The 14057-nt window shown below is 38.8% G+C and overlaps 1 protein-coding gene and 1 long non-coding RNA gene across 3 annotated transcripts in view; both read right to left on the bottom strand.

Moving 5' to 3' along the window:
* The window catches only part of LOC107588346 (uncharacterized), a 9978-nt gene extending 5697 nt beyond the window's left edge, over nt 1-4281 (bottom strand). The window contains exon 1 of the long non-coding RNA XR_001609567.1: nt 3997-4281. This is a non-coding gene — a long non-coding RNA (uncharacterized lncRNA). The remainder of the gene's footprint in view (nt 1-3996) is intronic.
* A 4405-nt stretch (nt 4282-8686) lies between these two features.
* LOC107588343 (transmembrane protein 109-like) lies at nt 8687-13350 on the bottom strand. 2 transcript variants are annotated; one of them, XM_016276415.1, is made up of 3 exons: nt 13340-13350; nt 13133-13235; nt 8687-9317 (listed from the first exon to the last, which is right to left on the bottom strand). In XM_016276415.1, exons 2-3 carry the CDS (start codon nt 13224-13226, stop codon nt 8953-8955), a joined length of 459 nt encoding a protein of 152 aa, XP_016131901.1. In that variant the 5' UTR covers nt 13227-13235; nt 13340-13350; the 3' UTR covers nt 8687-8952. The 2 variants fall into 2 exon arrangements, with proteins under 2 accessions (XP_016131901.1, XP_016131900.1); XM_016276414.1 differs by lacking the exon at nt 13340-13350 and adding an exon at nt 13313-13334.
* Nucleotides 13351-14057: the final 707 nt, after the last annotated feature.

Raw genomic sequence — 14057 nt, forward strand, 5'->3', positions numbered from 1 at the left:
CTAGATTTATATATTAAGTTGCTCAAGCAAGTGGCAAAACATTTAAACTACTTTTCTTACGTTATCACAAACTTACCATTGACAGAAATAGTCAGCTCTACTGCCTTTCCTTTTGCATTGAAATCTTTATTACAAGCAATCCTGTGGTTCATAAAGAACTTTGTTTTCCTACCTCCACGAGTGCCATCTATTATTGCCTTGTTTATCTAAAAGTGCTCTTTCCCTTTAAACCTAGCCAAAAAGCCATAGCCTATATGTGTTGACTGTGAAACACAGTAGACTTTAATAATATGCATTTATGGTGTAATTACTACATTTTCGTATCAATCCATGTTCATATTTACCGCAAACAATGCGCTGTTACTTTAATTCAGCGCTTGCAGCGCAGCAAAAATCGATCTCTGCAATGCTGCAGACGCACCGCTCCTGAACGCACTGCCGGACCGCAACCGTGTGCAGTGTGCACGCTTTATTAATCCGTTAACATGAGCGTGGAAAAAATATGCACCACATTCGCACTGCAAACGGAGTAGTGAACCTGGCATTATGTGTGTGTGCTGAGAGTGTGCATGAGCGCACGGTCTCCAGGAGAGCGCTGGATGGTTAAACACTGGCAAGAATTAAAAAGTAATGCAATTTATCAACTTTAGTGACGATGTGACAGCACGTCGATTGTGCAGGTGACAATTCCTGTCAACTGTGCAGCATGCAGCTTGCTTATAGCGCAGACGCGATGTGGTGATTTGAAGACATTTGCGTATTTTGAGAGAGAAAGAACTTTGTTTTCCTACCTCCACGAGTGCCATCTATTATTGCCTTGTTTATCTAAAAGTGCTCTTTCCCTTTAAACCTAGCCAAAAAGCCATAGCCTATATGTGTTGACTGTGAAACACAGTAGACTTTAATAATATGCATTTATGGTGTAATTACTACATTTTCGTATCAATCCATGTTCATATTTACCGCAAACAATGCGCTGTTACTTTAATTCAGCGCTTGCAGCGCAGCAAAAATCGATCTCTGCAATGCTGCAGACGCACCGCTCCTGAACGCACTGCCGGACCGCAACCGTGTGCAGTGTGCACGCTTTATTAATCCGTTAACATGAGCGTGGAAAAAATATGCACCACATTCGCACTGCAAACGGAGTAGTGAACCTGGCATTATGTGTGTGTGCTGAGAGTGTGCATGAGTGCACGTTCTCCAGGAGAGCGCTGAATAGTTAAACACTGGCAAGAATTAAAAAGTAATGCAATTTATCAACTTTAGTGACGATGTGACAGCACCTCGATTGTGCAGGTGACAATTCCTGTCAACTGTGCAGCATGCAGCTTGCTTATAGCGCAGACGCGATGTGGTGATTTGAAGACATTTGCGTATTTTGAGAGAGAGCGCGCGTGCGCGCGGTGATTCACTCACGCTGTTTGTGAAATTACGTCTCACAAGGTTTTCAAATTACTTTATAAGTTATTTAATGAAAAAATATGAAGGTGAGTACCTATTATTTCACCCGCGCCAGACTGAGACGGTGCCACTTCATGCCGTGCCAAACCTCTCACGGCAGCATCAGCTTGAGATCAGTTTTTTGAGATCGGCCTTTTAGAGACCGCCGAGCGATCATCCCAACGTGATTATCGGCCGATAGTGATCGGTAGCCGATCAATCGGAGCATGGCAAGAATTAAAAAGTAATGCAATTTATCAACTTTAGTGACGATGTGACAGCACCTCGATTGTGCAGGTGACAATTCCTGTCAACTGTGCAGCATGCAGCTTGCTTATAGCGCAGACGCGATGTGGTGATTTGAAGACATTTGCGTATTTTGAGAGAGAGCGCGCGTGCGCGCGGTGATTCACTCACGCTGTTTGTGAAATTACGTCTCACAAGGTTTTCAAATTACTTTAGAAGTTATTTAATTAAGAAATATGAAGGAGTACCTTACCTTCAAGCATTATAATTACTTCACCCACGCCGGACAGAGACTGAGACGGTGCCGCTGCATGTTGTGCCAAACCTCTCACGGCAGCGTTATCAGCTTGAGATAATTTTTTTGAGATCGCCTTTTTAGGGATCGCCGACCAATCCCAAAGTGATTATCGGCCGATAGTGATCGGTAGCCGATCAATCGGAGCACCCCTAAAATTAAATTAAAAAACATGTAGTCTTACATCTAGGGATGCACCGAATTGAAAATTCTGGGTCGAAAACCGAAACGGCTTTGTAATGATTATTTATTATTTTATTAAATAATATAAAGTAATTTTGTAAGACTTTCTAAATTTAACTCAATTTTAATTAACTTTAGTTAATGATCTAAGAATGAACAATAGTTCTTCAGCATTTACTAATTTTAGTTCATGTTAATTTCAACATTTACTAATGCATTATTATAATCAACAGTTGTGCTTGTTAACAGTTAATGCACTCTGAATTAACATGAACTAACAGTGAACAACTGTATTCTCATTAACTAACATTAAGAAAGATTAATAAATACTGTAATAAATGTATTGTTCATTGTTCGTTCATGATAGTTAATACATTAACATTAACTAATGGAACCTTATTGAAAAGTGTTACCTTAATATTAAATATCAGTATTCACATATCGCGGTTTTTGCGCACTCAAGTTCATTATTTCAAATGTAGACGTGCGGCAGGCGCGCTCATAATGGAAGCGACGCGCACGCGGCGACGCGCTCATTTTTTCCAGGCGCTTCCGTGCCGCATCGAGATAAAAACATTTCAGCTAGGTGCGCCTAGCGTTTTCTACACGTTTTTAGGCGCAACATGTGAACGGCCTCTTAAACTGTAATTCTTAAACTTAAAGTTCTGCATAATTATGGGCGTGGCCACTTGAGTGATGGGTGGATTGCCGCTGCTGTCACCACCGTCGAGCTAGGTGGGCGTGGTTTCAGCAGCCAGCTCCCGCCTCTTTGCCCATTTTCGATTATCCGGGAGTGACGCGCGGCCAAGATGGCGATGGCTGGCTCCGCCTACTTTAGGCTTCACAAAGTCTCTTCGAAAGTCTACGGGTTACGTCACGGACACTTCGTCCATGTTTTTATACAGTCTATGGTTGTGACATTTCTGGACTGCACTAGGCGGTTGAGCCAATCACAATACACTGGACCAGCTAACCAATCTGAGCCCATTGCGTATTTCTGAGGGAGGGGCTTCATAAAATTAAATTAAAAACGAAGCACTAATGGTGTGTTCACATCAGACGCGACGCGAATATGCGCATCGCGCCACTCGCGCTAGATTACTCGCGGGATGTTTTTCGTGTCACTCGCGCCGATAAAAACAGTGCGATCAACCATGGTGGAGATAACTACAATCGCTGTTTTGTACCTGTTGTCAAAAAGTCCCAAATACAATGGAAAGCCAAATGCCGACGTGTCTGGGTTCACAGCACCATCAAGTGGAGGATGAATAACGTTAGGATCCTGTATTAGTGTGTTACATTTTACTACTGTATATATACACTGATATTACTATTATTTTTATTAATGATAGCAGCATCTCTGTAGCCATGCTAATAAAATACAACTACCACTACAACTGATCGTAATTGTTTTCTATGCTCCAGACCTATATAATAACAGACGGCTGCAATAATGCTCTCTTCTATTGTCTGATTCAACCAGACGTGCCAATAAGCTCTTCACTGATTGGCTTGCGCGAGAACGCGTTAGGGGAATTTTCCACTCGAGTTGACATTTTTGAACTCGCGATCGAGGCGAATATCTCGCGTTCGTGGCAAACGGGTCGCGCATTGTGTCATTCGCGTCGCCTGGCGCGAATTCGCCTCTATTCGTGTCTTTGCATTGACTTTGTATGTAATCTACTCACGCAAATAATTAAATTCGCGTTTGGTGTGAACGCACCATAACACATGTTAGACTGTACCCCATAAACACAATCAAGCCAAGAAAAAAAAAAGCAGTCAACCACCCCTTTAAGATAAACATAGATAGTAGCTTATAACTTTACCTTTACTCCGTCTTTTCAGCTTTTGTGTTATTGTTTGGATCGACACACTCTTCAAATATGGAGCATCACATTGACATGCCACATCTCTTGTTAGGGGCTGTATAACAGGAATTGCATCACAGTATGATATGGGTGCAAAGCAAAAATACATCATTGTACAGGACTGACAAATTTTGAATTAAACTTTGAGTAAGAATTATTCCTAAGGGGACTGTCTTTCTTGAGATTTCTGCGGTTGAAACACTGACCAATAAGCTTTACTGTATTCTTCAACATACCATCTGATGTTCAATCATTTGTACTTAATGATATAACCAGTAGTAAAGAGGGAGAGATGATTCTTGTGATGAATCTCGGCACTAAACTAGTTATTTTGTGTTGGCGTGTTTATGTACCAAAAATAAATTTATTTAACCCTTTCATGCATGGTGTCCACTACAGTGGACAGATATTTGGAAGCCATTTTGAACCATTTAAGTTGTAGCACCATGTCCCAACCACAAACTAGCGAACCCCCAAAGTGTCGTCTACAATTCCATTTCATTATTGTCTTTGTATCTCTTTTTTTGTTTTGAGATACTGCATAATATATTCAAAAAGGTGGAGGGAAGAGGAGATGCACCAAGTACCTCAGGAATAATGGTGCGTTTCCACTGGCACGTAGTGAGCGCAGTGGAGCGAGCGTTTTCAATTAATTCCTATGGAAGTTGAGCTTACACGCTCGTGCGGTGCATTATGGGATTGAAAGCGGCATCTCAATCCTTTTTTTAGTTGTGATTAGAGCCCGACCAACATGGGTTTTTGGGACACACTTCCCATTCGTGTGTCCAAACTTTTGACTGGTACTGTATATTGAATACAGTATATAGCCTAAATAAACAATATATATACATAAACATTTTTTGCAATGATAACTCAAATGTGGTGATCAAACACTTATAATGATGTGACAAACATAGGCCTATGTAATGGAGGCAGGGTATTTAACAATTTAACAATAAACTTTATTATTCAAAATGAGCCTGACATCAGTTCACTTAACAGTAAACTTCACTTCACTTATTATAAATAACACAAATAGAACAAAATATATTTGAATTAAGAAATTAAACAAGGTAACAGTGTAGGGCAAGCAAGCTTCCAAACCAACAGGGGCAGGTTTATGCAAGAAGCACAGCTTTTCCAAATGTAAACATCTAAAATGAATAAATAATAATAACGAATAATATTTTTTTCACAAACTATGTGTTGTGTATTTTTTGGTAATCCAATGAACATACAGAACATTCGTATTTAAATCGTCTTTTTGCAGTTTAATATTCACAGACACAGTCTATATATAATTAGATAGATTAAACAAATGTTATTTTCAAACAGAAGCTTGTAACGCCCATGATATCAGTCAAAGCATATAATGACTACTAAAAATGACAAATTATATATAATTTTCTTTCAAATAAAAGGAAAATTGAGAATCCGGTGTAGACAACATCACTGATTATAATGGGCTCTATTCTACACCGGACGAGAGCGGCGTGACAAAATATAATAGAATGTGATGTGACCGATGTGATAAGCATGAGTTCTGGGCCACGGTGTGGCCGGTAAACACCAGCATTGAGTGGCCGCGATCAGCTCCGGTGGCCGTAACACAGGCCATCGCGACCGCAGCCAGCGTGTTTTGGGGATTGGGAAAAGGGTTTCGGGAGAACAACAACCTAAAAGGCACCTCCTCGCCATTTCTGTGCGTTAACTACGCGGTTTCTCCTTCGCACGCTGCGTCGACGCTCACGCTGCACGCTCGGAGGGGCGTGGCTTATGCTCAAGCCCAAACTCATCAGAGAAGGCCAGTCATTTCCGAGGGGGAGGTGCATTTTCAAATTTGGATTAAAGATTAGGAAGGCAAACAAAAAAAAAATGTGTCCAGTCTGAAGGAGCTGAACACGCAACGCCAGGTGGTACTTTGGGAGATGGAATGGGATGGAGCATCAAATAATTATTTATAAATATATGGGTGGATATGCGAGAAAGAGTCAAGAGCAAAAACAGGGGGAAACTGACTATAAATAAATCATCACTGCACAACAGCAGCAAAAGTAGGTGGCGATATGTACAAAGAATGCAAAGCGCCAAAAAACTTTAAAGATTTTTTTGTGGATTAAAGGGGTCATATGATGCTGCTAAAAACACATTATTGTTTCTCTATGCCCCTCCTTTCTGAAAGGCATCGATTCTTACAAAGCTCATCGGTCTGAAAAGCGAGGTGTGCTGTGATTGGCCAGCTATCCAGTGTGTTGTGATTGGCCGAATACCTCAAGCGTGTGACGGAAATGTTACGCCCCTCACATACTGTTGATGCCTGCGGCAACCACATGTGACGACTCCGGGCTGGACTCCGCTTCGTCCACGGTGAAAGCTGATCCGGTGATCCACAGCGCAAAGCTGATGTATTCCCTCAGCGACCAGCACGGATCAGCTCTAGGCATGACGAAGCGGATATCGTCCTCTTCTGGAAGACCAAACAAAGTAGTTTCGCTTTCACACTTACTCCAAAGAGAAAGGAAAAATTGAAATTGCATCATATGACCCCTTTAATTTGCACAGATGAATTGTTCACCACAAAAAAAAAAGCATTCTTCGCTAACAAAATAAATATACTCAATTTTGATTTCATGTGTACTTTAAATTAGAACACAGTACAAGCTTACCGTTGTGGATCGGGATAAGGTAAGGAGACAGTTTTGAACACTGGCTGGTTACTTGCTAATAAATAGATTTTGGATCATCTTTAACCGAAAATGGTTATGGACCGCAGTCTTCAGCTTTAAATTATATTAACATTAATTGCAATATAAAATAATTTTGATTATTGACTGTAATATCACATTACAGTTAAAATTATATTTAATACATGTAATTAATACAAATAATTACATGTGCTTTAGAATGTAAGTTAACAGATGCAGCTAAATATGTACTTTAAAGACCATTTTTGACATTATTACAGTGCACTTTACTTAAGTGCACTCATACTTTTCTGTACTTAAGTGTGTTAAATTTACTCGCTTTAGGTACACTTACTAGGACATTTTATTTAATTAAAGCTGCAGTTCGTAAATTTTGCCTCTTTGTCGCCATCTCTGTTTGAAAATCTGCAATTGCAGCTGTGTGTGGAATTATCTTCCTTGCGTGGGTTGTGCGGCGGCACGGCTCCAGTGCAGATGAATCTAATGCTTTGAGGAGTATGTGTGGCGGTCAGTCACTGCACCGGTGTGGATATTTACTGTACTTCGCAATCACAGATTCTAGTCTACGTCTTGGAATATATGACCCAAATAAGCATTTTCACTGGATATTGCCATCTGAACAAGTAAGTAACAAGTCTGCCACGTTTGTTCTGACCAACTAAAGAAGAAAACATTACAATAAATCGTGCTACCAATGGTGATTTAATCTAAAGATTGGTTAGCTCATATCACATCAAACTGTGCAAATTATTATTATTGTTATACTTTATTCTCAAATTGTTAATGCTAACAACATCATCATTGGGGACTATGTGAATATAGTGTGTATTAGTGTATTAGATTTCAATTTCTGTACAGTCTCATCTCTAATTGTCATACCATTCGAATTTCATATTAAGAAATTCTTTTAACCTAAAAAGCAAATTATGCTCCCTTCGAACTGGTTGTCTTTAAAAAACAAATCTTGTGTAATCCCAGGCTATCTGTAATCAGAAGCACATTTAAAACTGGAATATAATTTAATTTAATTCACATGTGTTTCATAAACACATAATCCTTTCTGGATTACAATCCGCCATCAAAATGATACATTTAATTATTCCAGCTGCTGTGAGAAAAGGCTATAAACGATCCTTCACCGGCATGATCCTCACATGCGATAGCCTTCTAGCCGGGACAGCTTCTCTATGTTTACAGATGTGACGTAATGACGCAGCGCCATGCTCGACTTTCCCGCGAAAACCTACCCGTACCACTCAAATTAGAAAACATTATTATAAGCTAACCGTTGTGAATCGGGCTAAAGTAAGGCAATAGTTTTGAACACTGGCTGGTTATGTACTTGCTCAAATATTGATTTCATTTTTAACCAAAAAAGTTTACGGACTGCAGCTTTAAATGTATATTACCGTTAAGTATTTTAAAATATACTTTTAAGATTTAAGTAAACCACAAGTGCACATTCAGTACAGAGCACAACTATATCTAATACAGTTTGTCTAATTACAGATGAGGTTGGAGTATATTCATATGTTTAGTCCAGTCATAAAGTTTCTAAATATTTCCATACACACATATACAGTGGGTACGGAAAGTATTCAGACCCCCTTAAATTTTTCACTCTTTGTTATATTGCAGCCATTTGCTAAAATCATTTAAGTTAATTTTTTTTCCTCATTAATGTACACACAGCACCCCATATTGACAGAAAAACACAGAATTGTTGACATTTATGCAGATTTATTAAAAAAGAAAAACTGAAATAACACATGGTCCTAAGTATTCAGACCCTTTGCTCAGTATTTAGTAGAAGCACCCCCTTAATCACTGTCTTCATCCTGTTACTTTTGTATTGTTACTGTTGTTGCAAGTGTGAGCAGCTGAACTTAAACCGTGTTCATACAATGGCAGTCACAAAAAAAACGGGCAACATGAGACAATCAAGGAAAACTTTAATGGTAGCACATTAAATTCACAGAGCTGTAGGATGAAGTTTTTTCTTCTTGCTTTACATTTTAGTAAAAACAATATGGGAGATGGCTCCGTGGCCCAATGAATTATGAAATATATTCAAAACAAGAAAGAACTGGCAAAATCGGATAGAAATACTTCTAAGGCTGTTGTGAGTTGCATAAAACACTTCAGATGTCATCCCTGAATTCTCATCTCCCAGTTATCATGAGTCCATATGCTTGTTTTGAGCTGCTCATTACTGTGTTTTCTTTTCCAGGCCTTTGACTTGTCCCTCCAGTCTTCTGATTCGGCTTTCCAGACAAACGGCTTTGCCTGCTGTCCCACCGCCGCTGCTTATAGCGACTCCAAACACAGCACAGATGAGCATTAGTAGAGTCAGTCTCATTGTAGTGACTTCAGTGGAGGCGGCGGGGTCACAGACGATCCGCAGAAACAGCCACAGCACTACGACCGCTTTAATCAGCCAAAACGCTCGCCTTACAAGCCCAACGGTGACTCGAAGCAACAAGGACAGGAGCCAGTATCCAATCAGAGCCAGCAAAGCCCACTTGGTCACAGCAGACACACTCTCTGCGGTGAAATGAGGCACTGATATCGTCTCTTTAAATAGGACACAGACAGAAAGAAAAAAGAACAGATGTTAATTGGGTGTAGCAGTTTCTAAGGTGTTATAAGTGGTTGCTAAAGGGAGGGGTTGGCTGATGTTTGGGTGGTGCTAGGTGTAAGTCTATTGAATTTTTTGCCCCATTTAATCATCTGCTGTGTAAAAATTAAAGTTAGTTCACCCAAAAATGAAAATTAGCCCATGATTTACTCACCCTCAAGGCATCCTAGGTGTATGTGACTTTTTTCTTTCAGACAAATCCAATTAGAGTTATATAAAAAATTGTCATGGCTCTTTCAAACTTTATAATGGCAGTGAATGGGTGTTTCTGTTCAACAGACCAAAAGAAGTGCAATAAAGCACATCCATCCATAATAAACAGTGCCTCACATGGCTCCGGGGGGTGAATAAAGGCCTCCTGTAGTGAATCCATTCATTTTTGTAAGAAAAATGTTATAAACACATTTCTAAGTTTTTTAAATAACTCCGATTGGATTCCTCTGAAAGAAGAAAGTCATATACACCTAGGATGCCTTGAGGGTGAGTAAAGCATGGGCTAATTTTCATTTTTGGGTGAACTAACCCTTTAAAAGCTGAAGAATGATAACTAAAACTATATCAACATCCACACCAACAAAAGGTAATGTTATGTTTATGATAAGCTTTAAATGCTCAAGCTCTTTAAAGTCAAATGGGTTCTGATTTGCTGTGAATATCTGTCTCAATTCAGAGGCTGCATCATTCGAAGGATGGATTCGAAGACCTGAAATGTCACAGGGGCTGTCCCAATTCGAAGGCTCCTTCAAATACAGCCTTGAAATACGTCCTACAACTGATGGATCCAAAATTCACTGCACGCTGGTGACGGCAAGATTTTTTGACAGAAAATTACACTTTAAAATGTAAGTATTGGGTTTCAACTTACTTAAAGTGGTCCTATTATGCTCTTTTACAAAGTCTTGATTTTGTTTTGGGGGTGTACTAGAACATGCTCTCATGCTTGGTGGTTCGAAAAACGCATTATGTTTCACATAATTTACATTATTAAAATACTTTCTCCCCATCCTGGCATAAACTGCTCGATTAGTTCCGGCTTTGATGAAGGTCCGCCTTCCGAAAAACAAAATGTGTTGTGATTGGTTAGCTGTCCCAGTGCGTTGTGATTGGCGAACAGCTTAGGCGGTGTTTCAGTACTGCCCCGCCTCTTGCTCTGTCTTTCAACAAAAGCTTTTGGCGAATCACTGTACTCACTGTACTCCCTCGTGATGTGGAAGCTGTCCTCAGTAAAATGCGCAGCACACAATAGCAAATTGGGGTTATAATGCTCAGGAACAGAGTTAAAAAATAAATTGCAACCACTGTTTCCTGACATCATCCGCTTTCAGAAGCCCAAACAAATTTTTCACGGAGGTGAAAAAAAAAAACTGCGTTTCAGGCGGTCGCGCACCGGACGAGAAGTGCAGCGACGCGTCGCGCCACATCTTTAAAATTCAAATTCATTATTTTCTATGAGTGTAGGCGCTTTGACGCTAAAATTAAAAAAGTGAAAAAGCATAATAGGACCCCTTTAAATATTTAACGATAAAAATGTTGCCAAAAAAAAAACACTTTAAAAATTTTGACATTTCTTACTAAGATGCCATTTTATAGATAGTTTATGCTATTTATTATTTACATAAATGGACCATGGTGAACATATTTAGACAGTTGAATATCACTTTTTAAAAAGTACAGTAAAATCACCTTAATGAAAACTAACCATGGTTTTACTACACTAACAATAGCTTAACCATGGTATTTATAGTAAAACTGTGGTTATACAAATGGAAATCAATCCACCAAAAAAAAAAAAAAAAAACTAAACATGGTTACTGCACTTTTACTATAATTAAACCATGGCTAATTTTTGTAAACGTTACTACAACGATATAATTTATATGTGTTGTTATCGTTATAGCTGTGAACTTCCCTAATCTCATAGATTAAAACGATTATTAAAACTTCATAATTATATTTATCGTCACTGGTGTGAAGAGGCCTTTAGAGTTGGGGTTTAGGATCCACTAATATACTGATGAGTGGGACAACTGCATGTTCTGTATATGGGCCCATAATCAGGGCCATCGCTAGTGGGGTGAAAGGTGGTGACGATTATAGGGGCCCACGGCTGAGGAGAGGCCCCCGGTAATCTCAACCGACTGCCCAAAAAGACGCTCAGGACAGTTGATGGGCCACTGCTGTGCATCGTCACGAAAGCTTATCATTTGCACATGTTTTTAAGCCTTGCCAATTTAAACATTCAAAAGAGTTTAAAGCATTCAAACACAAGACGCGGAAAAACTCAACTGAGTACTCGCACGGCGTGTTCGGTGCGCACGCAGAGAGCCGCGTCTCACGGACAACAACACCGAACCGAGCAATCCTTTGCACCTGAACGAACAAATACAAATCGCAGATTAAACATGCAAACAGAAAAAGACGTGAAAGAGCCCAATTCAGCACCCGCGCGCTGTGTTCTGTGCGCACAGGGCGCACGCAGAAGAGACACGTCTCAAAGCGCTTGAACACCGAACTGCTTCTTCTTGTCTTGGAGAGTATCCTCGAAAAAACTGTCGGTTATGTCTAAAGTGAAAGTAAACAGTGGAGAAAGAAATCGGATGTGTATCATTATAATGGATGCATTGTCTCTTAAAGTGACCATGCCTAAATTCACTCACTGCTCTTGACTGAATTACTTTGTAGTTTTAACAAGAATTAATCCACAGTCAAACCAAAAATTATTCAGACACCAGATATCATTTTTTATTTCTTTTTTTACTAGTGGGTGCAGGACACTATAGTTCATTTATGTAAGTGAGGATAGCAAAATAAAGTAAACTGTGACATATTATACCCACAAATTCTTCATACAGTGGACTACCAGTAAAATTGATAAAAAATTTGGGACTAAAAATTATTCAGACACTTTGACCTGACCATGTTTTGCTTAAGTGTTTTTTCTTTAATTGCTAATGCGACCTTTTTACACCACAGACTGAAGCATTTAAGCATTGCTTGGTAATTGGTCAACAAAGTATTGATAGATGTGTAAATATTGTCATACTAACAGTTATCTGAATTTTTGGTTGATTGTAATCCATTACATACATTTCTATCAAAGTTATCTAGCATTATCAAGCTGAATTTGCTCTGACACAGTTTAACTCTGAGTTCTTGTCATATTTTATTACCATTTTCTAAACTATAGCAAATAAACTGATAATGTGAGAAATGTTGAAGGTGTCTGAATCAATTTTGGTTTGACTGTATCTATAATTTTTACAGTGAAGACTATGCAGTGCTATTTTACATTTGATTATTCGGTTTCTGTACCTGGACACCTACAAACTTGAAAAAACGTAAACATTGTGTAAATAGCAGAAATAAATAAATAGAACGAACATACAAATTAAACGATTTCAAACAGGGCCCACTGGTACAACCTGCACTGGGGCCCCGCAAACCCCAGCTATGGCCCTGCCCATATGTTTCTGAGATGAAATACTACCTTCTTTCTCCCCATTTTCTCCTAATACTGTCGTTTGGACATTCCACACATACTAAGCCACACAGCCATTTATGTCAGCATTACGAGGCCCACGGGCCACAGTAACATACTTTCTCTGTTAATACTCAACAGAGTTACAGCTTGAGCTTGCCAAACTTCATTACACTGCATTAATCTTTGAGAATATATATGCATATTTAAGTTAAACGTTTTTTTAAATGATTTAGATTTAGATCTAGACACCTAGAGACGACCTTTACTCACTGTTGACTCCTGTTGCTCTGAGAATCTCAGATACATACACAGCAATGACATTCAGTCCACTGGCAGCTCCTTCAGCAACAAACTGCAGCAACATTTCGACAAACTAAAGAAAAAAATGAAGGAAGAGAAAAGTGATTAGATTTCAGAACCTGTCTATGTAGTGCACATTTCTTTTCTTACAGAGGGCAGTCTTTATCTGAACTCAACTCATAGATCACTGGCCATAGCTGATCATTAACCAATACTGACTGACAGAGTGACACAACGCACATCTGATTTAATTAAAGCAATGTTTCAGGGTTCAATGCGAATTCTATAGACAGCGTATGTGACATGCTGTTGGTTGCAAAAATCATGTTTTCATTAATGCACTAACAATGTATATCTACGGGGCACAACACTGTAACATAACAGTAAGGTATTTAGTAGTTGCTGTTCTGTTCTGATGGAATCACAGACAGCAAGGAAAACACTGCAAATTATAAAATGCAATTAACTATATGATCATACAGTTAGCAGAAAATATATAGGTATATCAGTTTTTAAAAGGGCGGAATAAACATTTATTTTGCCTTTTGACCGAAAAAACAACAACGTTTTTTTCTGATATTTTAACAAAACTGCTTCACAATTAATATTTTTCTGAGAAATCTTTTTTTTTTATGGCAAACTGCTTTAATTTTAATTATATCCTTTTCATTTTCATTATGATCTCAGGACATTTGTAGCACCCTGACATTTTTTCCTTTATACTCCCCAAAAGTTAACAATAATTAAAGTACAAATTATATCAAGATGTGTGTTTAAAGTCATTGTGTACAAATTGCAATTTTTTTTTATGTCAAGGAAGTCAAAAGATACAAATACAAAATTCTGAGAGAATAAAGAAATGAGTTACAATAAAATCAGCTGACTTCCTGTGCCA

Source organism: Sinocyclocheilus grahami, unplaced genomic scaffold (assembly GCF_001515645.1).
Source record: "Sinocyclocheilus grahami isolate Dianchi unplaced genomic scaffold, SAMN03320097.WGS_v1.1 scaffold102.1, whole genome shotgun sequence".
Classification (NCBI taxonomy): domain Eukaryota; kingdom Metazoa; phylum Chordata; class Actinopteri; order Cypriniformes; family Cyprinidae; genus Sinocyclocheilus; species Sinocyclocheilus grahami.